This window comes from Martes martes (assembly GCF_963455335.1).
Source record: "Martes martes genome assembly, chromosome: 1".
NCBI lineage: Eukaryota > Metazoa > Chordata > Mammalia > Carnivora > Mustelidae > Martes > Martes martes.
In genome coordinates this window covers 92991854-93018294 of record NC_137888.1, presented here as the reverse complement: position 1 = coordinate 93018294, position 26441 = coordinate 92991854, and the positions used below count along the sequence as shown (strand labels likewise).

Below are 26441 nucleotides of genomic sequence, written 5' to 3'. Positions count from 1 at the left end.
CAAGATCAAGGTCTGGCAGTGTTCATTTTTTGGTGAGAGCTCTCTTCAGGGCTTGCAGATGGCTGCCTTCTTGCTGTGTCCTCACATGGCCTTTCATCTGAATGCTGGGAGAGAGGATAGTGAGCTTTCTGCTCTTCTTGTAAGGGCCCCACCCTTCTGACCTCATTTAACCTTAATTACTTCTGTAGAGGCCCCATTACCAAATGTAGTCACAGGAGGTTTAGGGTTTCAACATATGCATTTTTGGGCACTCAAACATTCAATCCATAATAGGAACCCAGACTCAGCTAGGGACTCTGGGTTCTTTTACACCCAGGGCTGCCCCTCAGTAGCTGGGTGATTTCAGGCAATGCACTTAACTGGCCAGTTCCTTCTCCAATAATATATTGGATTAATGTAGCACCCTGTCTACCTCATAAGGTTGTTGTAACTACTTAGTAAAATAATGTGTTTAATAATTTACAATAATATGTAATTATTTAATAATATATTTAACTATAAGTAATTATATAAAGAGCTCTATATATGTGAGAGATGATGCCAATCATTAATTCTCCAAATAAAGGCCATCCTGACAATAATAAAAGGTTTATTAAAATCAGAGAAGTTAACAAACATGGTATCATTCTCCAGAGCACTAGGGCTTTTCTTATACAGAAGTATTGTTTCAGGTAGCCTCACAATTATTCTCTAATATATTTTCTTGTCACTTGGGCTTAGGGACTAATATAAAATATATAGATTCACTTTGATTTCTGATCAAAGAAAAGCTTAATTTAGGTGTAAGTATTAATTGAATACTATTAAATTACCAGTTCTAGAATATAAAAGATCGCTTACTAACTAGAGCTGAGAAAGAACTTTTATTCCATAAATGTGATACCCATTGTACATCAAGAATATGGTATTTTAGTTATAACTTTAAAAATTGAATTAAAGTGGCTGTTTGCTGTTATGATGGCAAAACCTCTATTACCCCATATGTAAAAGAGGAAAAATAATACCAACCTATTCCATAGGCATTTTGTGAGAACAGATGAGAGAAATGTGAAAGCACCTTCAGCCCTTTGAAGGAAAGGCACTCTAGGATTCTGAGATTTTATTGAATGCCCTGTAGCGTAGAGTCCTTATCAACACATTTATAAAGTACTGGCATAAAATTTTCAGTCTTAGTTTGAAGTGCTAGTCTAGTTATGCGAAAATTACTTTGTTAGGTGAAAGTCTAGAATGAATCTCTTATTTTTTTAAAAAATAGAATTGGATATTTTGAACCTTTTAAGTGCCTGTGTTTTGAGATGTTAATCAGATGTTAATTTCCTTAAAGGACCCCCCCCAATTTTAAATGATAACTAAGCAAATGCAAGAATGTTAAAAAGTTGTTACAAGTTTTTATAAGGCCTTTGTCACAAATATGGTTAGTAGATGTAAGATGTTAACAGCCTTTATCTTAACATTCTGAGATTAAGAAAGTTTTGCCCTCTCTTTAGACCTATTTAAAATGCATACAGCCTTTGTATGATAGTAAGAAATCTTTTCAGTTTATCTTCTAGTGAACCCCATTTCCATTTATATTTAGAGAGGGTTTCACCAGCACCTCCCTCTGCGTAAACATACAAACTAGTGTGTAGAAGAGGCATGATATGGACAACTATTTACTACTTGATTTTGCTAATTCTTATATATATTATCCCTGTTGTGAGTGACTCCTCTGTGGAAAAAAAACGGATACTGTCTTTTATAGATTACTGTAGGGTTTTTTGTTGTTTTTGTTGTTTTTTTTTGGGTGGGGCAGGGGAGAAGTAAAACTAGGTCCTTTATTTAGACAGCATGAACTTATTGCCGCCAAACTAGTGCTGTCCTGGTTTTGGAATGGCCCCGGAAATTTTATTTCTTAGTTACAGTGATTATTCAGCAATGCTGTAGAATTCACACATGTGTTTTGCTTAGCTAAATTAACTTGTTATACAAAACATTTTCTGTTCCTGGGTCCAATAATACCAACTTTTCATCTTGGCTCAAATTTGGAAACTTACTTGGGAAGCTTTATAAATAATTACATTGGCTGTTAGTTGGAAGACTATTTAGACATAGACTAGAGAGTTATGAGACCTTTATTTTATGAATTTTGATACTGCATTTTTATGATTTTGAAGTGATTTTTATAGATCTTATATTTGTTCTGGGATACTCCTCTTCTTCCCAGAGAAGGAATTCAGATAAACTTTGTTTAAAGTTAATGCAGATTTTCTGGTAACTTCAATAAGAATAAATTTAATAAGAATAAATCATGTATATTTAATAATTTAATAAGAATAAATCGTGTATATTTCAGATGTATGAATCAATTGTTTAGGCTGTTTTTTCTTTTGGGGCTTATCACAGCTATAGTCTGTTTCATGAAATCTTTATAGTTTTCCAAGGAAAAGTTGTTTGTCATTATATTTTCAAATCACTCTTGTCGGGAAAACTTATAATAGATTTTTGGTGATTAAGACCTTCTGATGTGAAAACTTTCCTCTTTTAGATTTGTTTATAAATTTCTAGGCTATTTTGGGAAAAAAATACTAATTGTCGTTTTTTTCTCTCACAGCTTCATATCCTCCAATTCAGCCTCATCCTCTAATAAAACATCAGCAGATTCCTCTTCATTCACCACCTCCTAAGGTTTCCCATCATCAGCTGATATTACAGCAGCAGCAACAGCAAATTCAGCCAATCACACTTCAAAATCCAACTCAAGACCCACCCCCATCCCAGCACTGTATGCCACTCCAAAACCATGGCCTTCCTCCAGCTCCTAGTAATGCCCAGTCACAGCATTGCTCGCCAATTCAGAGCCATCCCCCTCCTTTAACAATGTCTCCTAGCCAGTCACAGTCAGCACAGCAGTCTGTAGTGGTGTCTCCCCCGCCGCCTCATTCTCCAAGTCAGTCTCCTACTATAATTATCCATCCACAGGCCCTTATTCAGCCACACCCTCTTGTGTCCTCGGCTCTCCAGCCAGGGCCAAACCTGCAGCAATCCACTGCTAATCAGGTGCAGCCCACAGCACAGCTGAATCTTCCATCCCATCTTCCACTTCCAGCTTCCCCTGTTGTGCACATTGGCCCAGTTCAGCAGTCCGCTTTGGTGTCCCCAGGTCAGCAGATTGTGTCTCCAACATCACACCAGCAGTATTCAACCCTGCAGTCCTCTCCAATCCCAATTGCAACCCCTCCGCAGATGTCGGCATCTCCTCCAGCTCAGATTCCACCACTGCCCTTGCAGTCTATGCAGTCTTTACAAGTGCAGCCTGAAATTCTATCCCAGGGCCAGGTTTTGGTGCAGAATGCTTTGGTGTCGGAAGAGGAGCTTCCAGCTGCAGAAGCTTTGGTCCAGTTGCCATTTCAGACTCTTCCTCCTCCACAGACTGTTGCGGTAAACCTACAAGTACAACCACCAGCACCTGTTGATCCACCAGTGGTAAGCCCTTGGAAGCTCTTTGACTTTCTTGCTGAACTGAGAGTAAAAACTATTTTCTCCCACATTATGTTATATCGCTAGATCTAAATGCCTTTGAATTTAAAAAGCTTGAAATTTCCATCTGTCAGTGTCTGACAAACATGCTGTATGGGCAAAAAAAATGCCATTTGTTGTAGTATGGTTGCATGCTTGATAATTTGTGATGGTTATTAAAGTCCCTCGTTAATTTTATTACTATTTAAACAAATCCATCTGCTATCTTTACAGAGTTGATTTTTTTTCCCCAAGGGAATGCATTTGAACCAGTGTCATCTGCACAAAGTTTTTTCTCTTAAGGTGATTATCCTTCATAGATCCCTTCTGTTGGCTTGTATGTTCTTAAACGTATGGTTTATCTACCTAACCTTTTTGGTTGTGTGCATTCTGAAGTCCTGGGCCTTTATGGGCTTTGGCTTCAAGGTGGAGGTATGCTTGTATGATGTAACTTTGGGGTAAAATTATATTGTGTAATTAAATTTTGTAGAAAAGACATTTACTCCAGGAGAGAATGCAGCTTTGCGAAAAACATTAACTGTAGCCCATCTTTTAGAATTATTAAACTTCTGATTTTTAAATTTCTATGAAGAGAAGAGATATACTTTAAATGTTTCTCATTTAAAAAGCTAAAAAAACTGAGTGGATAAATTGAATACTGAGGGTGAAAAAAATCAATTGGGAGGAATGAAAGTTCTGAATAATTGAGATCATTGTGAAATTTATCAGAATAAACCTCTAGCAATGGTACATGTTGCCTGGAAAAGAAAATTAGCTTGAGGAATGTTTTTTTTAAACATTGTCCTGGGATCAAGCCCTCGCATTGGGCTCTCTGCTCCGCAGGGAGCCTGCTTCCTCCCCTCTCTCTCTGCCTGCCTCTCTGCCTACTTGTGATCTCTGTCTGTCAAATAAATAAATAGAATCTTAAAAAAAAACACAAAACATTGTCTAAAAGACTTTTCAAATTTGTAAAATAATTTACAATAAAAATTGAAATAAGGTCTCTAAATGTTTAAGCAGAATGCTCAAATTAATAATGAATTTATAATTGAGGAAAATAGTCTTCCCAAAGAAGGTTTCGTATCAGATTTCACTGAAGAGATTTTATTACTTAAAATTAATCATTAATTCAGAAAGGAAAGGAGTTTCAAAGTCTGTTCCTTAATGGGAAGCATTTTGGTTTTCAGGATGCAAATTTGTAGATTCTTTATTCTTATCATCCCCATTGATGTTAATAGGCATAAAGAAATTGACTTCATGGGACGCCTGGGTGGCTCAGTGGGTTAAGGCCTCTGCCTTCGGCTCGGGTCATGATCCCAGGGTCCTGGGATCCAGCCCCGCGTTGGGCTCTCTGCTCGGCGGGGAACCTGCTTCCTCCTCTCTCTCTCTGCCTGCCTCTCTGCCTACTTGTGATCTCTGTCTGTCAAATAAATAAATAAAAATCTTAAAAAAAAAAAAAAAAGAAATTGACTCCACTTCTAATTTACCTTTATTAAAACAGCTCAATAGAAACAATAGGCATCTAGAAATAAGTTTGTCATTCAGTTCTCATGTATCTTTTTTTAGATTTTTGAAGAATTTACAATAAATATTTTAATATAAAACATAGGCTTCCAAGTGTACAGTAATTTCTAAGAAATTTTAAATTTATATTCTTTCTAGCTCAGTGATTTGGGCTTTAATAAGTAAAAAGTAAAATTTCTTAGTATGCCTTCTAATTTTCTAATTGTTTTTATTAGGGGAAACTTTGGAGGAACATATTTGGGATAGGAATACCAACATAATAAGACATTAAAACTAAAAAATTTGAGGTCTTGGTAGTTCTTGCTGTCTTCTTTTAAAAACAATTTTTTAAAAAAAATCTAGATTTTTCTCATTTTTGAAAGTTTTTGTTTTCCCTCATGAAATAGTAACTTTTGCTGTTGTCACTGGTATGCTCATACTTGCTATGGATGTTCCTATGTTATTTTTCTTACCTTTTATCTTTCTTTTAGTACCATACCCTATTTATTGTTACTCTGTTTTTCTTTCATTACCTTTGATCTCATTTTTTTTTTATCAAATCATGTTTCTTCATGAATTATGCATCTCTTCACAGTTACCTGGTTGTTTCAAATATTTAAAGATAATATCTATTTACTTCTTAAGAGATGTGAAATTTTAAAAGATTAAGTGTGAATTATCAAAGTAAAAGTGTATTTTTTAAAAAATATATTTATAAAGGATACATTTATAAAACTAAGATTTTTCATTGACATTTGGGTATGATAAGATACGTCAGAGTAGATAATTTAGAACTAATAAATGTTCTACAGTTTATTTAGGAAAGGAAGACAGATGGGACTAATGTATTTTATTGAGGTAAGTTTGGCACTCATTGCTGGTTTTAGAATAGTTGTAGTTATGAGCTAAACAGAAATTGCATTGTGCAGTCTTCTGATGATCTTGTGAGTAAAACCTCCATTTCTTCGCTTTATTCAATATTTTAGTTGTTGCCCTTGGATTTTTTATGCTCATGGTGCCAGATGTCTGTGACAGATGTTGTTGCTTACTTTTATTAACCTATTTTGCCTTTACATAGCAGATTTGGAAGAAAGTATACATAGTTAGGCTTACCTATAAAGAATGACAAATATTTTATAATATTCTTTGATGGATTATTTCAGTATGTGCTGTTTATGTTATGACTCTTATCCTTTAAAACTCTTAAATTATTTTTTAAAAACCAGAGTTTTTAAACTCAAAAATCAAACTTAGATTCCTTAAAAGTTACTGTAGCATGTGTTTTAAAAACTTCTGACAACATTAATATTAAAGAGAGAATTTCAACATTTTAAGAAAAGATAATATCTAATAAAGGAATGTTACACAGATAAAATTGAACTGGTTGATAAAACCATACTTGTCTAATTACCTCTGAATCAACATCCCTACCACTGCCAAGTTAAGGTAATCACACAGCAGATGCTCCTCAGTAGAAGATTTTATTTTTTTTCCCTTTAACCCCCATGACATTTCTTTTGGATGACTTCCTTGTATTGGACATTATTGTCATTAAAAAAAATTACCATTGTACTATATAATAATAAGCAACTGTTTTTACTTCTGAGCATCCAGACATGAGACAGGAAATCTCTCAATGAAACAGGTTTCTAGATGCAGGGTTGGCAGCAAATAACTTTTAAAAATGTAGTCTACTTCGTTGAATCAGATCACAGTTCTGGATATTATAATTGGTATAAGATTATCAGTAACTGGAAGATTCTTAAACTTTTTTTTTTAGGATTTCTAAATTTTTAAACAAAGGAAAAGACATGTTTTTCTTTTTAAGATGTTTTATTCTTTTTTTTTTAAGATTTTATTTATTTAGTTGAGAGAGACAGACAGCAAAAGAGAGCAGGAGCAGGGAGGAGAGGGAGAGAGCTGGGAGCGCATTGCGGGACTCGATCCTAGAACGCTGGGATCATGACCTGAGCTGAAGGCAGATGCTTAACTGACTGAGCCACCCAGGCATCCTGAGATATTTTATTCTTAATAGAGGCTTGGAAAGTTAGGTTTTTTGGTTTTTTTTTTTTTAAACTCTATCACTGTTGCCAGATTTATTCCTTTGTAGATGAAACTTGATAGTCCTTTTAATAACACATGCTTTATGCTAGTTTTAATTTTAACCATTTTTGTATTTAATTTTATATACTTCAAATCACCAGACTTTTTCAGTAGTTTGATTAAAAATACATATAATATTAGATATCACAAAGTTTTTTGTGAATGTTGAGAGATTCTTGTTTTAATGTTTATTAGAAATATTAATCAGTTTAGGTAAGTAATCTTAAAAACTCATGACCTTCGTAAATTTAAGTAATAAGCTTTGTATATAAAAGAAAGGAAAAGAACTGCTTTGTGGCTTTGTTTTTAGTAGCCTGTCATTTTTCAAAAATAATGGTTAAGTATGATGACAAACTAGTCTAAAAGTGGCCTTGGGAAACAGTCTTCAGTTTAATGAATAATTAATAAGTTATTTTAAGTTACATAGTACCTTCTCGGATTGAGTCCATGTTTTCTTCTTACAGTATGCTCTTTAGCATTAGATAACAAGGTTGTTAAGTTAAAAATTTAAAACCTTTATAAGGAACAGTATTAAAGAACTAAAAATAATACTGGTTTATTAGGAGGGGTGTGTGTGTGTGTGTGTGTGTGTGTGTGTGTGTGTGTGTATTATTTCAAGGACATATATTTTCTGTTTACCTGATACTAGCTTATAAAAAAACTTCATTAGATTCTTGAGTAGATCATAAAATTAAAGATATAATTGCATACCTTTTTTGTATGTTTTCAGACATTACTTTTCATAATTTAATCTTCAGTTCACATGAATATAATAAAGAAGAGCCTGGGGTATCATCCTTTAAACAGTTCCTGATATATGTCATTTTGGAGATTTACTTAGTGGGCTTGTGAAAAATACTAGTATTTATTTTGACTTATGACAGTTGAAGTTAATAGAAACAATAGTAAATTCCCCAAATAGTTATTTGAATGTATAAAATCAAAACTTTTTTTTAATTCTCAAAATTAAAAATGTGCTCTGACTTGACTTTCACCTTTTGAAACTTTAGTACTTTGTATCTTAGATACTGATCTACAGCTTTCTTTTCTTTTATTTTTTTTAAGATTTTATTTATTTATTTGACAGACAGAGATCACAAGTAGGCAGAGAAGCAGGCAGAGAGAGAGGAGGAAGCAAGCTCCCTGCAGAGCAGAGAGCCCGATGTGGGGCTCCATCCCAGGACCCTGAGATCATGACCTGAACTGAAGGCAGAGGCTTTAACCCACTGAGACACCCAGGCGCCCCACAGCTTTCTTTTAGTGAAATATTGTCAAGCATTATGAAAAGCCTTATTTGAGCTGTTTTAAAGTTTTCCTTTCAGTCTGTCAAATAATCATTCTGTCTTTTTAAAATTTAAAACACTTAGAGTTTATTATTTTTTTTTCAGTTAAGTTAGAAACACCTTAGTAAATGTATTTTTAGAAACATTTTAAGGTCGTGTGGTTTGTCATTGCAGGTTTATCAAGTAGAAGATGTGTGTGAAGAAGAAATGCCTGAAGAGTCAGATGAATGTGTCCGGATGGACAGAACCCCACCACCACCCACACTGTCTCCAGCAGCTATAACTGTGGGGAGAGAAGATTTGACTTCTGAACATCCTTTGTTAGGTAAGGAAATACCTAAATTTTGGAGAATTTTCTATTAGGTAAATGTTAGTAATAAAGTTTAGTAAACTTAATTAAGTTTCATAACTGGAGATAGTATTAAGCTATTGTGTAATTATAGCAAAATACAGATAGAATTCAAGATTTTTTAAAAATGAGGAACAGTTAAAACAGTTAATGAGGAACCACAAATAAAAAACATTCTGTAGCATTCTAATTTTTAGTAGTTTGCACAGATACATTTTATATGCCCATTCAGATTCATGTGTCAAGCTATTGTTTAAAAATTAGAATAAATTAGAATAATTCATTAAAAATTAGAATAAATCAGTGTACTATTAAAAGATTCCAGTTATGCTTTCCAGAAATCACAAAGCGTTCTGAGTCATATCTGACATTCCTCATAATTCCTTGTGATCCAGGTTGAGTCTGTTTTTAAAAGTCCTCACTTCTTTCCCAGACAGTTCTTAAATTAAACCTCACTAATTTTCACTAGAGACATGGATTAAAAAATTCTTGGCCTTAAGTATTTAAATTTTTATACACTACTTTAGTGCTACTCATGCTGTGTGCTCCTCACAATGTTAAAGTGACTGTGAATCCTAGGTGTTTTACTAAAACATTAGTATGACCTAGATGTCTAGGTCCTAAAAAAGACAATAGTCCATGTTAGATTTTTATTTTTATTTATTTAATAAGAACTTTTCTTTCTTTTTTTTTCCCCTTTAAACGTGGGGCTTGAACTCATGACCCCGACATCAAGAGCTGCATGCTCTACTATCAGATTCTTTAAAAATTTATGAATAATTTATTTAGATTGGGGTTGGCAAACTATAGCTCATGCTTTAAATCTTTCCTGCTGCCTGTTTTTGCATGGCCCATGAGCTGAGGATGGTTTTAAAATTTTTAAACGGTTGAAAAAAAAATCAAAAGAAAAGTAATATTTCATGCCACGTGAAAATCATCCTGAATTCAAATTTCATTGTCCATAAAAACTATTCTGTATAACACAGCTGCCTTTACTTATTCAAATATTGTCTTTACTTTTGCATTACTGTGGCAAAGAAGAGTAGTTGCAGAGCCCATATAGCTCTTCAGAGAAAGTTTGCTGACCCTTGACCCAGATAATCCTAACCTTGATTCAGTCTTCCTTTAAGTATTCAGTTCTCCTGAACTCCTCATGGCCCTTGTGATTATTTACAGTAAACAAGAACCACCATCACCTATGTGGAAACAAACTGTAACAGGACATTGATTTTGCTACCAAAGATACCCTTGCCCTCTCTCTCTTTTTTTCAAGTGTGGCAGTGCTCTAACCCTTCCCTTCCCTCTGATTTCCTTCCTTACTATCAGTGTGAATCTCTGGAAAGCACAGAAGGGGGAAAATCAGTTTTCTTCCAATATTTTCTCCCTGCTGAGAAATAGAAAATGTTTAGTCAGTAAAATGATATAAAATGTTTAAGACAAGTTTAATACTATTGCCTGTGTTTATTCATAGTAGTACCACAAAAGATAGATTTAGGAAAATCTATAGTATTAAATCTTTGTAGTTTCTCTGAACTGAAAATGGATTTAATGTTGCTGCAGATTGCCTGGAGTTTGATTTAAAGACAGAAATAAAAGTTTAATTAGATACTAACCTTGCATTGTGAGCGTGATTTAATTACCTAAAAAGCATTATTAATGGTAACACAAAGAAAATTTAAACACTTCTGAAATATTGGAACACAAAAACATCTTCATATTTTTTTCCTCAAGAATTCAGGGCAAGATCCTGTCAAGCAAATCCCTCTGGCTAAATTGTCTGAGTACAATGTAGACTTCTGAATGTTCCTGTAATTTACTTCATACTTACTACTGTGTGTATGAGGAGAAAAGGAGGCACAAATTGACTTTTAGAATAACTTGCATTAAATCATGAAATAAACTGACTTGTAAAAATAGAGGGATTTATTTCCATCCAGTATTCAGTTTTCATAAATCTTTAAAAATTTTTTAGAAGTGAAAAGCATCCATAAAAAAAGGTGGAAAAAGCTCGTAGATCTTGCTTAGAAAATGAGACTGTGAATAGACAGAGTTCTGTCAGTTGTGTTTTCTCTCCCAGTTACCTTAAATCTAGGGAGTGCAATAATGGTGTTTTTGTTCTACTGTAATACATCAGTGTTTGTCATATGTTTTATTTTAACAGCTGATTATACACTGGCAAGTAACAGCTATTAGCTTCTTCAAAAAGTTAGTAACTTACAGCTCTAGTTTTAACAACACTTAGGATGTTAGAAGATGGGTGCATACGATCTAAAAATTAATTAGAGGGGCGTCTGGGTGGCTCAGTGGATTAAGCCTCTGCCTTCAGCTCAGGTCATGATCCCAGGGTCTTGGGATTGAGCCCTTCGTTGGGCTTTCTGCTCAGCAGGGAGCCTGCTTCCCCCTCTCTCTCTGCCTGCCTCTCTGCCTACTTGATCTCTCTCTGTCAAATAAATAAATAAAATCTTTAAAAAAAAATAAATAAAAATAAAAATTAATTAGAACATACACCAAGCAGTATCTTCTTAACAAACCATATTCTACTTGACACAGCTATATATATATATATATATATATATATTTAAAGCTTTTATTTATTTATTTATTTATTTGAGAGAGGGACAGAGGGAGGGCACGAGTTGCGGGGAGGGGCTGAGGGAGAGGGAATCTCAAGCAGATTCTGTTGAGCTGGGAGCCTGACATGGGGCTCAGTCTCACAACCCTGAGATCATGATCTGAGCCAAAACCAAGAGTCAAATGCTTAACAGATTGAGCCACCCAGGTGCCTTAAGGTGGCTTTTATTTCTAAAATAACAAAGTATCTATAAATCTGTAAGGGACATTAAAATTTTATCTTATTTTTCAGTATCCCATAGATTTATATTTTCCTTCAAACAGAAAAAAATACCTTTCAGTCCCACGTTAGAGTTTTATAATTTTTATCCCTTTTCCTCTAGGAGTAAATGTGAAGATTTGGCATGTAGGATAGGATTTTCCTGGAGTCCTCCAGTTTGGTAAAGCAGGTGTACAATACTGTGTTTGTTCCCGAAATCAGCAAACTAGCATTTTCTATTGACTTTCTTGTTTAGTTTTTAATAAGGGATTGTGTAATTTTAAACTGTTTTTCCAGTGCAATTTACCTTGGTGGATTATTTGATATGGCATTAATAAATGCCATATAATAGTGCTGTGATAAGCTATATTATGATATTAATCACAGTTTCTGAGTGTGAACTGTTAGAACCTTTCCATTTCTGAGATTATACAGATGATCAGTACACTATTTTCTTTTTTTTTTTTTTTTAGAGATGAAGTTATTCATGGTTTTTTTTTTTTTTTAAAGATTTTATTTATTTATTTGATAGAGATCACAAGCAGGCAGAGAGGCAGGCAGAGAGAGAGAGGAGAAAGCAGGCTCTCCATGGAGCAGAGAGCCCGATGTGGGGCTCGATCCCAGGACCCTGGGATCATGACCTGAGCCGAAGGCAGAGGCTTTAACCCACTGAGCCACCCAGGCGCCCCAGTACACTATTTTCTTAGCTGAAATTTTATTCTTTAGGGATTCCTATTCTCTACCCAACTGGGCTGTATTTTGAGCATCTTTAATAGTGGTGTTAACCCTTTTCTTACTAGTGGAGAGGAGTTACCCCAGCAATTAAGAGCATTATCTCAAGAACTGACCCCCTGGGTTAGTATTCCAGCTCCATTACATAATTAGTTGTGTGCCCTTGGGCAAGTTACTTTATTTTTCTGTTTCCACACTATGAAATGGAGATAACAACAGTACCTACTCTTGGGCTAGTTTTGAGAGTTAAATGAGTTACAGGATGTGAGGCATTTACACAGTACCTGGCATGTAAGTGTTCAGGAAGTTGTAGTATTATCTTGAGACATATGCTGTTTTTTTGTTACTTTTTTTAGACGTCTGTAATCACGGATATTTTTAGCTGCCAGCCGGTTCCATCTATCCACTTTAGTACATACAGTCAGTGAAGGTTTGGTGCTATCATATGGGTAGGTAAAGTCTGTCATAGGCTGTGGAGTCTCTCTTATTGCGGTCTTCATAGTTTGAAGGGGAGGGATCACAGTGATCCAACCCGATATTTTGCAGTTGCCTGATACTAAAGTGCTCCCCCAAACTCACATACACAGTATCACTGAAGAGTTGTTAAAAAAAATTGTGCATAGATTTGGATTAGCCTTACTACATGAAATAAAGATGATGCTGTGTAGTCCTGTAAAAATCTCTACTTATTCTGTGGATTTGATGATCCTTTTTTATTTAAGTATACTTTCAGAGTACCTTTCCCCCCATGCATCTGGAATATATAAACAGGAACATAGGGAATTTAATATTTGTGTAGCTTGAAATTTTTTTAAAAAGCAACAGTTTTCATAATCATTCTTAAATTGACATTTTAAAACACTTTTTGTATCTTACAGGACCGTTCTTTTAACCAGGGTTGGAAAAATCACTTTGAGCAAGTTATTCCCTTCTGTAAAGTGGGGATAGTAGTAGGTTCTATCTCATAAGATTAAGTGAAAGTTCTTAGAATGGTGTTTTAAAGCACCAGATGTGGACTCTTATTGTTAATAATGTTTATTCTTGAATTTTTTTCTTACTTGCCGCACAGAATGCTAAAGATAAAAAAATGACTTTTTGTTCCAGAGCAAGTGGAATTACCTGCTGTGGCATCAGTCAGTGCTTCAGTAATTAAATCTCCGTCAGATCCTTCACATGTTTCTGTTCCTCCACCTCCACTCTTACTTCCAGCTGCTACCACAAGGAGTAATAGTGCGTCCGTGCCCAGCAGCATTCCCAGTATAGAAAACAAACCTCCACAGGCTATTGTTAAACCACAGATCTTAACCCATGTTATTGAAGGCTTTGTAATTCAGGAGGGATTGGAGCCATTTCCTGTAAGTAGTAAGCAAATTTGTATTTTTTCAATTATTCAAGTGGTATTATCTTTAAATGTAGTATATTTGTTCTTTAATAAAATGCTAATAATTTTATTTCAAAAAAGTTGTCAATCTCTTATCTAGAATTTCTCTGTAATTTATATATTTCTAGAATTTTTATGCTAGCTATATATAAACTAAGGAAAAAATTTCAGGATATTAAGGATATCAATTTTATAATTTTTAGAGAAAGATAATGGGAAGTTTACTCCAGTAAAATAAAATTTTTTCTTTTTTTAAGAAGACTGAAATGACACCTAAAGTACATTATTTTTTTTAAAATGATATTTCTTATATAATGCATACTTTGTGAACTTTAACTTGAGTGCATAAAATAATTTCCCAATGACCTGATACTTCTGAAGTTACCCAGTTGATGGTTTATAATTAGCAAGTAGATTTTCTCATTCTTAAATCTCAGCCTTCAGTCAAATTTTAAAAATGCCTTAAAATCTTCACTTCACATTGGATATGTTATTTCTGTCACTGTAAGTCTTATAAGTTGAGACTAGCTGTATATAATTTATATGCTAATATCTAGAGACAAGTGGCCAAAGTCAAAGCCAAAATCTAAGACAAGAAAACAAAATAATTCATTTCAAAGACCTTTTATACCCATTTTTTTAAGATTCATGGGTGGTGAAGATTTTGCATTGTGTTCGCGGGTTGCCTCATCATTTGCTTTTGTATTCAGTTAACTGTGTTTTAAATTTGGATCTCCTATAAGAATTCTGAGAGTGGAGCGATAGTCTTTTTTCCCTGCTCCTCAGGGTTTGGATCTTGGCAGTGGTGCATACAGTAACCTTTGTTAAGTCACTCAACCTTTATGATCTTAAGTTTTGCTCATCTGGCAAACAGAGATGATACTTGGCTGTGAAGGTTATTGTGAGGATTAGATGTGCGCACGTTGTTTTGTGTAGTTCCTGGCACTTGTACCCATAGCTTCTGTTATTAACAGTGACAATTACAACTTTTTTTCTGATTACAAAGTTAATAATGTATTACTTTAAATGGAAAATATGGGAAATATACAGAGCAGATAATTCCCAGTAACACCACATGTGTATTTTTTTACATATATATTTCATATGATCAAGATTATTATATATATAGTTCTGCTTCTGTCACTTAGGATATTTAGAGCTTTTGTTTTCTTATATGATTAATAGTACTTGAGAAACATTTTGAAAGGTTACATAATACTCCACTTTATGGAAACCATAATTTATGTAATCCTTGCATTATTGTTAGACATTTTAGGTTTCCATATTTAGTAATTTCTTTAGCACGAATTCCTACAAGTACAGATATTGAATCACATTACATATGTATTCATAAGGCTCATGATATATATTGCCAAATTATTTTCTGGAAAGATTACTTATTTGTGGGGCGCCTGGGTGGCTCAGTGGGTTAAACCTCTGCCTTTGGCTCAGGTCATGATCCCAGGGTCGTGGGATCAAGCCCCACATCGGGCTCTCTGCTCAGCAGGAAGCCTGCTTCCCCCTCTCTGCCTGCCTGTCTGCCTACTTGTGATCTGTCTGTCAAACAAATAAATAAAATGTTAAAAAAAAAAAAGATTACTTATTTGCTTTATTTTTATTTTTTAAAGATTTTATTTTTAAGTAATCTCTACACCCAATGTGGGACTCAAACTCACAACCCCAGGATCAAGAATTAACATGCTCTTCTGACAGAGCCAACCAGGTGCTCCTGGAAAGATTATTTAAATATTAAATACAGTCTCACACCAGAAGTGTAAACTCTTAGCAACCCTGAGTATTACAGTTTCTTCAGCAATACCCTTTGTAAATTTTACTTGAGGTATATTAAATATACTAACTGAAATGAACAAAATTTAATAAGAGTTCATGGTGGATAATTCTCTGAAGTTAAATGTAGAAATTTACAATAAGCTATCGTTCACCATCTGTGTCAGATATTGGAGACTTAACCAGCATTCTTAAAGGAGGTTCTGTTTCAAATTAGCTAAAGGTTCACTTGCAAATCAGTAAATATTTTTGGTCTGGATTGTTTTTGCTGAAAACATTCCTAAAATAAGTAGTATTTATGACTTAACCAAGTATATTGAATTATAAGTATTTTGTTACTGATTTTCATGTTAATGTTTGAGGATTTTTCCATTTCTTTTTGTGATTATAATGGATTAGGTTGCTGAACTAGGAGTCAGGAGACCTGAGTTCTAGTCCTGATTCTGCTTTTGTAAAGAAACCAAACACTAACATTAGTTCACTTATCTTTAAAGTACATACAGTAGTGATCTATCTTAAAGAGACAACCCTAGGAATAAAAAGCTTTGTGCATGAAAAATAAATCTTAAAAGTTGTTGCACGAAGAAAAATAAGGATACTGGCTAATCAAAATTTATTACAGATTTTTATTATTTATTTATTTATTTTGAAAAATACTTAGTTCAGTGAGAAAGAGAGCATGAGCTAGCACAGGGGTTGGGTGAAAGGGGTCAAGGGAGAGGGAGAGAGAGTCGTAGGCAGACTCCATGCTGAGCGTGGAGCCCCAGAGAGGGCTTGATCTGATCTCATGACCCTGAGATCATGACCTGGGCTGCAACTGAATCAGATGCCTGACTGTGCCACCCAGGTGCTCCTATTACTGCATTTTAAAGACATTTTAAACTACTTGCCTAAACTAGGACACTAGGTACCATTTGACAAGAGACTTTGAAGCATCCATAGTGCTGATGACTTGAATTACGAACTATTGATGTCCAGATTGCCTAAAATTTTCTTAAGGAACAAAGCACTTAGTGAATCAGTTCAGCTGATCAGTTGAAGAAGTAAATTAGCACAGATACTATCCATTCCAAGAGGTTTTTTAACCAAGTTATTTCTGAAAGTCCTCTTAAAAGATTATTTTATTCTCTTTTTTAAAGGTAAGTCGTTCATCTTTGCTAATAGAACAGCCTGTGAAAAAAAGGCCTCTTTTGGATAATCAGGTGATAAATTCAGTATGTGTTCAGCCAGAGCTACAGAATAATACAAAGCATGCAGATAATTCATCTGACACAGAGATGGAAGACATGATTGCTGAAGGTTTGTGGATTTTACTTAAGATACTGTTTAAATTAACTTTGACTTCTACCACTTGAAACAGGATATGGATTTTTATTCTACATGTATTTTCATACACTAGGAAGCTATTCACTTTTTATTATTACATAATGCATTATTTAACTGAAGTAAATGAAAAGCTAATCAGACTTTTAATGGCCACATCATTCAAATAGAAAGATTGATGTTTAATTTGCATAATGTCAGTTTGACTTTTGAAGGAGTGTGGGAGGGAAAGTTCTACAATGTATGAAAGTAATTTAGAATTTTAGCATCAAAGCAATCAGTTCTCTTTTTTCCCTGAGCAGAGTTAACTAAGTGTTTTACTGAGTTTGCTTAAAAATTTAAAGCTCTTGGTTTGTTTGGTTTTAGACTTTTCTGTATCCTGATGTTTGATGTCAGGTAGGTGTTACAGTTGTATTAAGGATCTACTTGTCAGTCAAGAGGTGATTAAATTTGTTCAAAGAGGAAAATATCACTAAATCTTAATGTCAGAGATTTCCTTTTTTTTAAAAGATTTTATTTATTTATTTGACACGGAGAGAGACAGACAGTGAAAGAGGGAATACAAGCAGTGGGGGTGGGAAAGGGAGAAGCAGGCTTCCTGCCGAGCTGGGAGCCTTTGGGATCACCACCTGAGCGGAAGGTAGGCAGACGCTTAACTACTGAGCCACTCAGATGCCCCCAGAGATTCCTTCTTTAAAGATGTCAGGATAATAGTGAAATACCCCAGAAAAGTCAGTTGTATACAAAATGACTATAGGAAAACAAACACAAATAAATGCAGAAGTGATATATTTTATTTTTTATTGATTCTGATCATGGCCCTGTAATTGTGATACAGTTTAGTCAAATAGCATTTAGTATAGCCAGAGGACTCTACAGTAGTGATTTAATTAATATCTGTGTCTAAGTAATTATCCTTTATATCTTAGTATATTTCATGTAAAATTAAGTTTCACATATTTATTGAGCATATACTATGTGTGTCTATACTTTGGTGAATTAAGCAAAATAGTATGCCTGTAAACAAAATAGTCTTTGCCCACAGTTTTCCTGTTTCTTCAAAGCAAGGCACCTCTGTCATTGTCAGTAAGTTATAAACTGTTGAAATGTATTCATCACTGGTTTACCTTTTATTTGAACTGCAAAGAGTATGATAGTAGTATAAAATTTGGTTTTTACTGCTAACTTATATTGAGATCAGTGTGATTTTTTTTCACTTTAAAAGAATGTTGGGCGCCTGGGTGGCTCAGTGGGTTAAAGCCTCTGCCTTCGGCTCAGGTCATGATCCCAGGGTCCTGGCATCAAGCCCTGCATGGGGCTCTCTGCTCAGCAGGGAGCCTGCTTCCTCCTCTCTCTCTCTCTGCCTGCCTCTCTGCCTACTTGTAATCTCTGCCTGTCAAATAAATAAATAAAATCTTTAAAAAAAAATAAATAAAAGAATGTTAACAATGAAAAATTTCAAACATACATAAATTAGAATTCTATAATGACTCCTTGCTCACCCAGACTCAACATTGTTACCCAATTTCAAACATTATTTTTGCCATTCTAGCTTCATCTATCCCTTTTGTTTTCCTCCCTCCATTCCCCCTTCTCTTTATCTGTTGCCTTTCTCTTTATCTTTTCTTTATCTTATCTTTATCTTTTCTTCCCTCCTTTCTGTTAAAAAAAAAAAAATCATAGTCCTCATTTCATTTCACTGGTATATAATTCATTGTGCATTTCTAAAAAATATACATTTTCTTATGTAACTATAATGCTACATCACACAAAACAAGATTAACTAATTCTTTAGGGTCATCTAGTACCTGGTTCATATTGAGATTTCCTTAATTATATAATTGTATAAATTGTTATAAATATCCTTTTATAGTTATTTTTCAAATCAGTATCTAGACAGTGAATACATTTGGCTTTTATTATGAACTTAATTTCATTTAATTCCTGAATACGTTGTTATGGATAGTATTTTATCTGAGAAAATGTTTCATTTGAGATGAAGAGTAGTAAAGATGAATATGCAGGGTTTGTTTTTTTTCTTTTCTTTTTTTGGTTGTGAGGAGGGTCAAAGGGAGAAGGAGAGAGAATTTCATGCAGGCTCTATCCCTGGCACGGGGCCTAATTCGAGGCTTGATCTCACAACCCCAGGAGCATGACCTGAGCCAAAACCAAGTGTCGGATGCTTAGCTGACTGAGCGACCCAGGTGCCCTACAGGGATTTTTTTCCCATGCCTATAACTACAAGAATTATATAAATGAAAGTTCTAAACTAAAAAGCATATATAATATGCCCTATTGTGTGTACACATTGGAGAAAAATGGAAAACTGGTTAGGAAGCTTCACAGCATGTGTCATGATAATCATGGTTTATAATATAATAGACATACAGCCTATGTTAGACTGTGGTTGAACCTGAGAGGAGCTTTTGATCTAGTAGGAACTAGTGAATTTAAGATAACTAAGGAGTAACATGTGGTAAGTTTTAAATGAATTGTATAGATGGTAAGAACTTGGGACCTAAAAACTGATTTTAAAACCAGTTGAGATCAACCACGCTGTGGTTTTAAAACCACAATGAGGTATCACCTCACACCAGTCAGAATGGCTAGTATCAAAAAGATGAGAAATAGCAAGTGTTGGAGAGAATGTGGAGGAAAGGGAGCCCTCATGCACAGTTGATGGCAATGTAAATTGGTGCAGCCACTCTGGAGAATAGTATAGTGGTTCCTCAGAAAACTAAAAAAGAGATGTACCATATGATCCAGTAATTCCACTTCTGGGTATTTATCCAAAAGAAAATGAAAACATGAATTTAAAAAGATATATGTACCCCTATGTTTACTGTAGCATTATTTACAATAGCCAAGATATGGAAGCAACCTAAGTGTCCATCATCAATAGATGAAAGAATGAAGAAGATGTGGTATATATACACAATGGAGTATTTCTCAGCCATAAAAAAGAATGAAATCTTGCCATCTGTGACAACATGGATGGACCTATAGGGTATATGCTAAATGAGATAAGCCATACTGAGCAAGACAAATACCCTATGATTTCACTCACAAACTGATGGTTGCCGAAGGAGAGAGGGTGAGAGGATGGGTGAAATTGGTGAAGGAGATTAAAAGGTACAAACTTCCGGTTATAAATAAGTCACAGGGTTGAAAAGTGTACAGGATAGAGAATATAGTGACTAATATTGTAATATACTTGTAACAAGTATTTCATAATGAATATAATTGCTGAATGACTACCTTGTGCACCAAAGAGTCATTTTAAATGTTACATGTTAAGTACATTTCAATTAAAAAAAAACCTGGTTGGGGCGCCTGGGTGGCTCAGTGGGTTAAAGCCTCTGCCTTCGGCTCAGGTCACAATCCCAGGGTCCTGGGATCGAGCCCCGCATCGGGCTCTCTGCTCAGCAGGGAGCCTGCTTCCTCCCTTCTCTCTCTGCCTGCCTTTCTGCCTACTTGTGATCTGTCTGTCAAATAAATAAAATCTTTAAAAAAAAAAAAAAAAAAAAAACCTGGTTGATGGAATGTTCTGAATATGTCTGTTAAATCCCTTTGGTCCAGCATGTCATTACTGTCGATTATATCCTTTATGTTTGTTATGAACTGTTTTATGTATTTGGGTGCTCCTTGTTGGGTGCATAAATAATTACAGTTGTTATATCTTCTTGTTGAATTGTCCCTTTCATTATAGTGTCCTTTGTCTCTTCTTACAGTCTTTGTTGTAAAGTCTCTTTTATCTGATTGCTGTCCCAGCTTTCTTTTGACATCCATTTGCATGATAAATGTTTCTCCATTCCCTCACTTTCAATCTACAGGTGTCTTTCTGTCTGACATGAGTCTGTTGTAGGCAGCATATAAATGGGTCTTATTTTTTATCCACTTTGTCATCCTACGTCTTTTGATTGGAGTGTTTAGTCCAGTTACATTCAAAGTAATTATTAATAGATATGTACTTATTGCCATTTTGTTACTTGTTTTATGGTTGTTTCTGTAGAACACTTGAAAATAATGCAAACTGGTACAACCACCATGGGAAACTATATGGAGTTTCCTCAAAAAATTAAAAATAAAACTACTCTATAGTCCAGTAATAGCACTATTAGGTGTTTACCCCCGAAAAACAAAACCACTAATTCAGAAGGATACATGCACCCCTGTGTTTATTGAATCATTATTTACAATAGCCAAACTATGAAAGCAGCCCAAGTGTCCATCAGTGGATGAATGAATAAAGAAGATGTGGTATATACATATAATGGAATTTTACTCAGCCATAAAAAAGAATGAAATCTTGCCATTACAACAACATGGAGAGTTAGGGAATATAATGCTGTGTAACATGAGTCAGAGACAGACAGATACCATATGACCTCACTCATGTGGAATTTAAGGAACAAACAAGCAAAGGGAAAAAAGAAAGACCGAGAAACAAACTCTTAACTATAGAGAACGAACTGGCTACCAGAAGGGAGGTAGGTGAAATAATGATGGGGATTAAAGAATATGCTTATTGTGGTGGAAAACAATGACAACAAACCTGGCTTTATTGCCAGTTTGCTAAGTTTCCTTTAGAGATGGGATTTGACCTGGGTCTTGGATGATAAAACATAGATAACAAACAGGAAGAACCTTTCAGGTTGGAACCATGAATAAATGTACAAAGGATGTTCACATAACTCTAGGAGGGGACAGCGAGGAGTAGACTATGTGCTTAGAGAAATAGAAGTTAGACTGATAAAATCAGATTCTAGAGTATTTTGGATATTTGACCGAGTTGTTAGGAGTTATCTTGTCAAGAGAATGGTTACTGAAGATTTTTAGACAGATTAAATGAAAAGAATGTTTTTGGAAGCTGCTGGTAATCTGTGGGATGAATATAGGTTTGGTATGTAATTGATACTTGTAGTTAGTGGGAAGAGGAAGGAAAGGATGTATGGAAGACAAGGCAAAGAGTAGTTTCACAGGGTAAGTTACCAGAGTAAAGAAAAGGAAGATTTAAAGATGATTAATCTATGCATTGAGTAGTAAATAAGCCATAGAGATCTAATGCATAGTATAATGAATATAGACAACAGTATTGCTTAGAGACTAAAACTTAAGTATTCCAATCACTAAAAAGAAAGGATAATTATGTAAAGTGATAGAGGGTGATGGAAGTGCTAAATACTGCTACAACAACAAGCATAATATGTAAATGTACCAAATTAACACATTATACAATTAAATTTGCACAATGTTATAAGGTAAGTATAGTCCAAAAAGATTAATCTGTTTCACAGTGGAGCTTTATTTACATAGAGTATGCCAAATTTTTAAATACTTCATAATTTCCCAAGGTAATTTTATAAAGTGTTTCTATTACTGTGTTTTAATGTTTAGTTTATGGAAAGTGGTAAAGAGTGAAATAGCGATGTCATTTGTTTACTGTTATTAGTAGTAAATACAGTTTAATTCAATACTTAGAAACTTAGTGTAAGGATTATTCTCTTTTTAAAGGATAGTTTCTATTTCTATTTGGAGTGGTTCTTTAACTAGTATCTCCAACCAGTAGACTGTGATTTACCAAAATATCTTTTGTCTCCCTTGGTAAATCATATTGATCATGATTTCTATCTCATTGCCTCTCTCTTTTGCTTCATACCATTAAGTGATCTCAAGTCTTAAGAAAATTAAAAAGTAACTACTCCTCCCACACAAAAAATGGGACATCTCTTAGTTAGGATATATGTTTGGCTACTCCATTAGAAACACAGAATAATATTTGATTAAATAAGGTAGAAGTTTAATTTTTGCCCAAAGGCAGGCAGGTGTTGAACACCTAAGATGCCAGGGTGTTAACAATTCTCTCATCCCTAGAATGTTGCTTTTGTTTCCAAATAGCTAATTTTCATTTTCACATTCTAATCAGTGAGGTGGGAGAAAAGGACACCACCTGGAATTTGCAAGCATTTCCGTTCACATGTCATGGATGGCTTCACCTAGGGCAGTAACTGTAGTTTTTATTTTCAGAGCCCATATACCTTGCTGAAATTTAGGATTTTGTTACTGTGGGAGAAAAACGAAGAATGGACTGGGAGAATTACCAGCTGTCTATGCCATAGACTTCCATCTTTATTAGCTAAAGCAACAGTTTTTTGTCTCTGTAATTTTTTATTCACAAATGTCAAAAAGTAGCCTTGGTAATACCAAATTTGTTAAAATTCTGACAAACATGAGAACAGGGATTTTTAAAAAAGATTATTTATTTATTTATTTGACAGAGAGATCACAAGTAGGCAGAGAGGCGGGCAGAGAGAGAGGAGGAAGCAGGCTCCCCACTGAGGAGAGAGCCCGAGGCGGGGCTCCATCCCAGGACACTGGGATCATGACCTGAGCCGAAGGCAGAGGCTTTAACCTACTGAGCCACCCAGGCGCCCTGAACAGGGATTTTTGAATGTTAATATTCCTCTCTTCATTAAGAGAAATAAAACTGATGTTCATTTTTTGTTACGTTGTCTGTCCTTAGATCATACCTGTTTGGATCTCCCCTCTCTCACCAGCAAAAACACATTCTTCTCCTTTGTAAGGGATTCTAACCTTTCAATATCAAGTATTACATATTGCTACATTAGTGAATCCAAGCTTTTTAAAGCTTTCAGTATGGAAATGGAACAACTTGACTAGATTCTTTGGGGCCAGACTGGTGGCATTGGTGGTGGAGTGAGAGGTCCTGTCTCCTGTCAGATCAGGTTACAAGCATGACAAAGTGAAAACAATGCTGGAAGTTATGACATCAGTTCCCGGGAATGTGTTGTTGAGCCGCAGTTGTGTAAAAGCCATTTCTAGGTCATTGGAAGGAGCAATTTTAATTTTACTTGATTTGAGACTTTCTTATTGCTATTCACCAGATGACTTGCTTAGTAAGGTAGTCCTGAAAAATTTTTTTTATAGTGAACTCTTGCTAGTTCATGATTTGATCAGTCATGTTGATATATTTGGATGTCCCTTGGAACTTCAGATATTTCACAGTATGTTTTTTAGTAGTTCTTGCGGTTTTATCTTGACTTAGCACTTTGCTGTTTGCTTCTTCAGTAACACTAGGATAATATGCTTAAATTTTCTGAGAACTTGTCATATATGTCTACATTTCAGAGTCCCTTTCTTCATCTTTTTTTTTTTTTTAAGATTTTATTTATTTGACAGAGAGAGACACAGCAAGAGAGGGAACACAAGCAGGGGGAGTGGGAGAGGGAGAAGCAGGCTTCCTGCTGAGCAGGGAGCCCAATGCAGGGCTCAATCCCAGGACCCTGGGATCATGACCTGAGCCGAAGGCCGGCGCTTAAATACTGAGCCACCCAGGCGCCCTTGTATCTATATTTTCTACTGTACACTGCAGACCTTTGAGAATGTTCTCTTACATGCTTCTCTAAAATCCAGCATATCAGAAGTTTAGCTTCTTTTTGAAGTCATCCTTTCTCTCCAGTTACAATTAAGTATTCTCTGCTATGTATCTTCATAGCACCATGCACCAAAATTCATATCCTGCACAGTACTTTTTGAGAGCGTTCTTCCTGAAGGTTTTGCCTTACTCATCTTCATTTCTTTTACACTGCTTAATAAAGTTATTTGCCCATTTTAAGTATGTCGGATTTTAGCAAGATGAACCTTTAAAAATGCATTGCTTATTTATACAGAGATAACTCCATAATGTTTATGGAGGAGTAAGAGGGAATTGGTGGTGGCAGTTGTTTTTGGAGTACTTTCCTTGCCACAGTGGCTATCCATGGAAAAGTTAAAAGACCATTCCTTTAAGTTTCCTGGAAGGACTGAACTAGCTATATCCAACTGAAGTAGATGCTAAAAGAAAATCTGCCACAATTAAATTTTTGGAAGTTTTTTCCTTTGTTTCTTTTTTAGAGACATTAGAAGAAATGGACAGTGAGTTGCTGAAGTGTGAATTCTGTGGGAAGATGGGATATGCTAATGAATTTCTCCGGTCAAAACGATTCTGCACTATGTCCTGTGCCAAAAGGTATTTCTGTTCCCTTGACTTTCCTAAAGCGGAAACGAACAACCATTGTAAGAAACCCCCAAAACTTGTAGGGTTTACAAGCATCCAAAACTAGATACTATAATATAGAGGAAGAATATCAAATAGGCATTATCTGGAGCTACTTTAATAGTTATTAAATTTTGCTCTGTAAGAGTTACGTATTCATAACACTTATAGTGAGTTTTATAGCATATTCTAACATAGAAGTAGCAATCTCCTGGCAAGAGTATGCTTAGGAGAATGTCTCTTGTGAACTAGTCCTTAAGGTATCAAAACAGTATTTGTTTTATCACCTCATTGTTTGATCAGTATGAAAATACCAGGGTTTAAACTGGTTTTGTTTTGTTTTAAACTGTTCTCATTATATTCATATTTTGAATATATTATATTCATATCTGTTCATATATTACTCCTATTTATCCTGGGTTAAATTTTAATTGGGACAGCTGCAGCACAAGTTCCCCACATTGTTAAATCATCAGAGAGCAAAATAGGTCTTTTCTAAATCTATTTTCAATAGTAATTTTAGAGATAAACTGTATTCATAACTAAAGAAGTGTTCAGTATCTTCCTTGTTCTCATCACAGGTTTAGTTTACATTAAAAAAAAAATCTGATTTTGATAATCAGTCCTAATACAGGTATTGACCATGGGGGTGAAGTGTATGCACAGGTTATTTTGAAGTTTGTTCTCTGTTCCAGAAAGTGATTATTCTCTCAAAGAATATAAGATCTTAATTGTTTGTATGTAGGAATTTTCTTGCATGAACATATATTTATGGTGCCACTACGAGATACTTAGTGTAAAACTTAAGTTAAAAAAATAATCAGAGTATTTTCCTCCAAAAATGGCTTCATTTGGTTTTTTAGTTAGTTGTCAGTCCTTTATTTACATATTATCTCGTGTTATTGACAGACCTAACCAAGTTACATAACTCCTGTTTTAACTTGGGAGTGTTCCAGTTTGCATACACCACAAAAAAGATGAGTGGCTCCCTGATTCTAAGTGATTACAAAACTCTGAGGGAAAGGGACGGCCTTTCAGAATATTTTAAATGTTTTGACTGTTAAATATTTTAGAACATTTAACACTACCATCACTCCTCCCAGAGGTGATTGATTGCTGAGTTGTCAAGTTACTATACCTTTAGGTGAACCTCTTTAGGGGTGAGGGATCCTAATATAAGGGAAATGCACATGAGAGAGTAAGGAGGAAAGGGTAAATTAGGTCAGGGAAGAACTGCTGCTTACATGTCTGCCTTGGAGATCTAAATATTTAGGGACTAAATAGCAAGTGTAGGGTTAGTCTATATTCTCTAGTCAGTGGGGAAGGACGTTTTGTAGATTGCTGTGACTGGAAATCAGAAACCTATAAAGCTGCGCGCACAGACCAGCGTATTGAACGCAGCAGAAGCTTGTTGAGTTGTTTTAGGGTAAAATGAAGTGGCCGTTAGGGAACTTAAAAAAAAAAAAAGGTTTTAGGGGAAAAAAATAGATTATTCATTTTCATAGTATTCCTTACTTCCACCTCCTGATATTGTCATAAAACATAGATGAGGAAAATTTATTTTGGTATCTGTATATTGGTCGTAGAATAGTTATCAG

At 34.9% G+C, this 26441-nt stretch overlaps 1 protein-coding gene across 1 annotated transcript in view; it reads left to right on the top strand.

Moving 5' to 3' along the window:
* The window catches only part of PHC3 (polyhomeotic homolog 3), a 74387-nt gene that overhangs the window by 35750 nt on the left and 12196 nt on the right, over positions 1-26441 (top strand). The window contains exons 8-12 of the mRNA XM_080802075.1: positions 2591-3462; positions 8559-8709; positions 13400-13650; positions 16604-16763; positions 24702-24816. Of these exons, the coding sequence (XP_080658201.1) occupies positions 2591-3462; positions 8559-8709; positions 13400-13650; positions 16604-16763; positions 24702-24816 (1549 nt within the window). The remainder of the gene's footprint in view (positions 1-2590; positions 3463-8558; positions 8710-13399; positions 13651-16603; positions 16764-24701; positions 24817-26441) is intronic.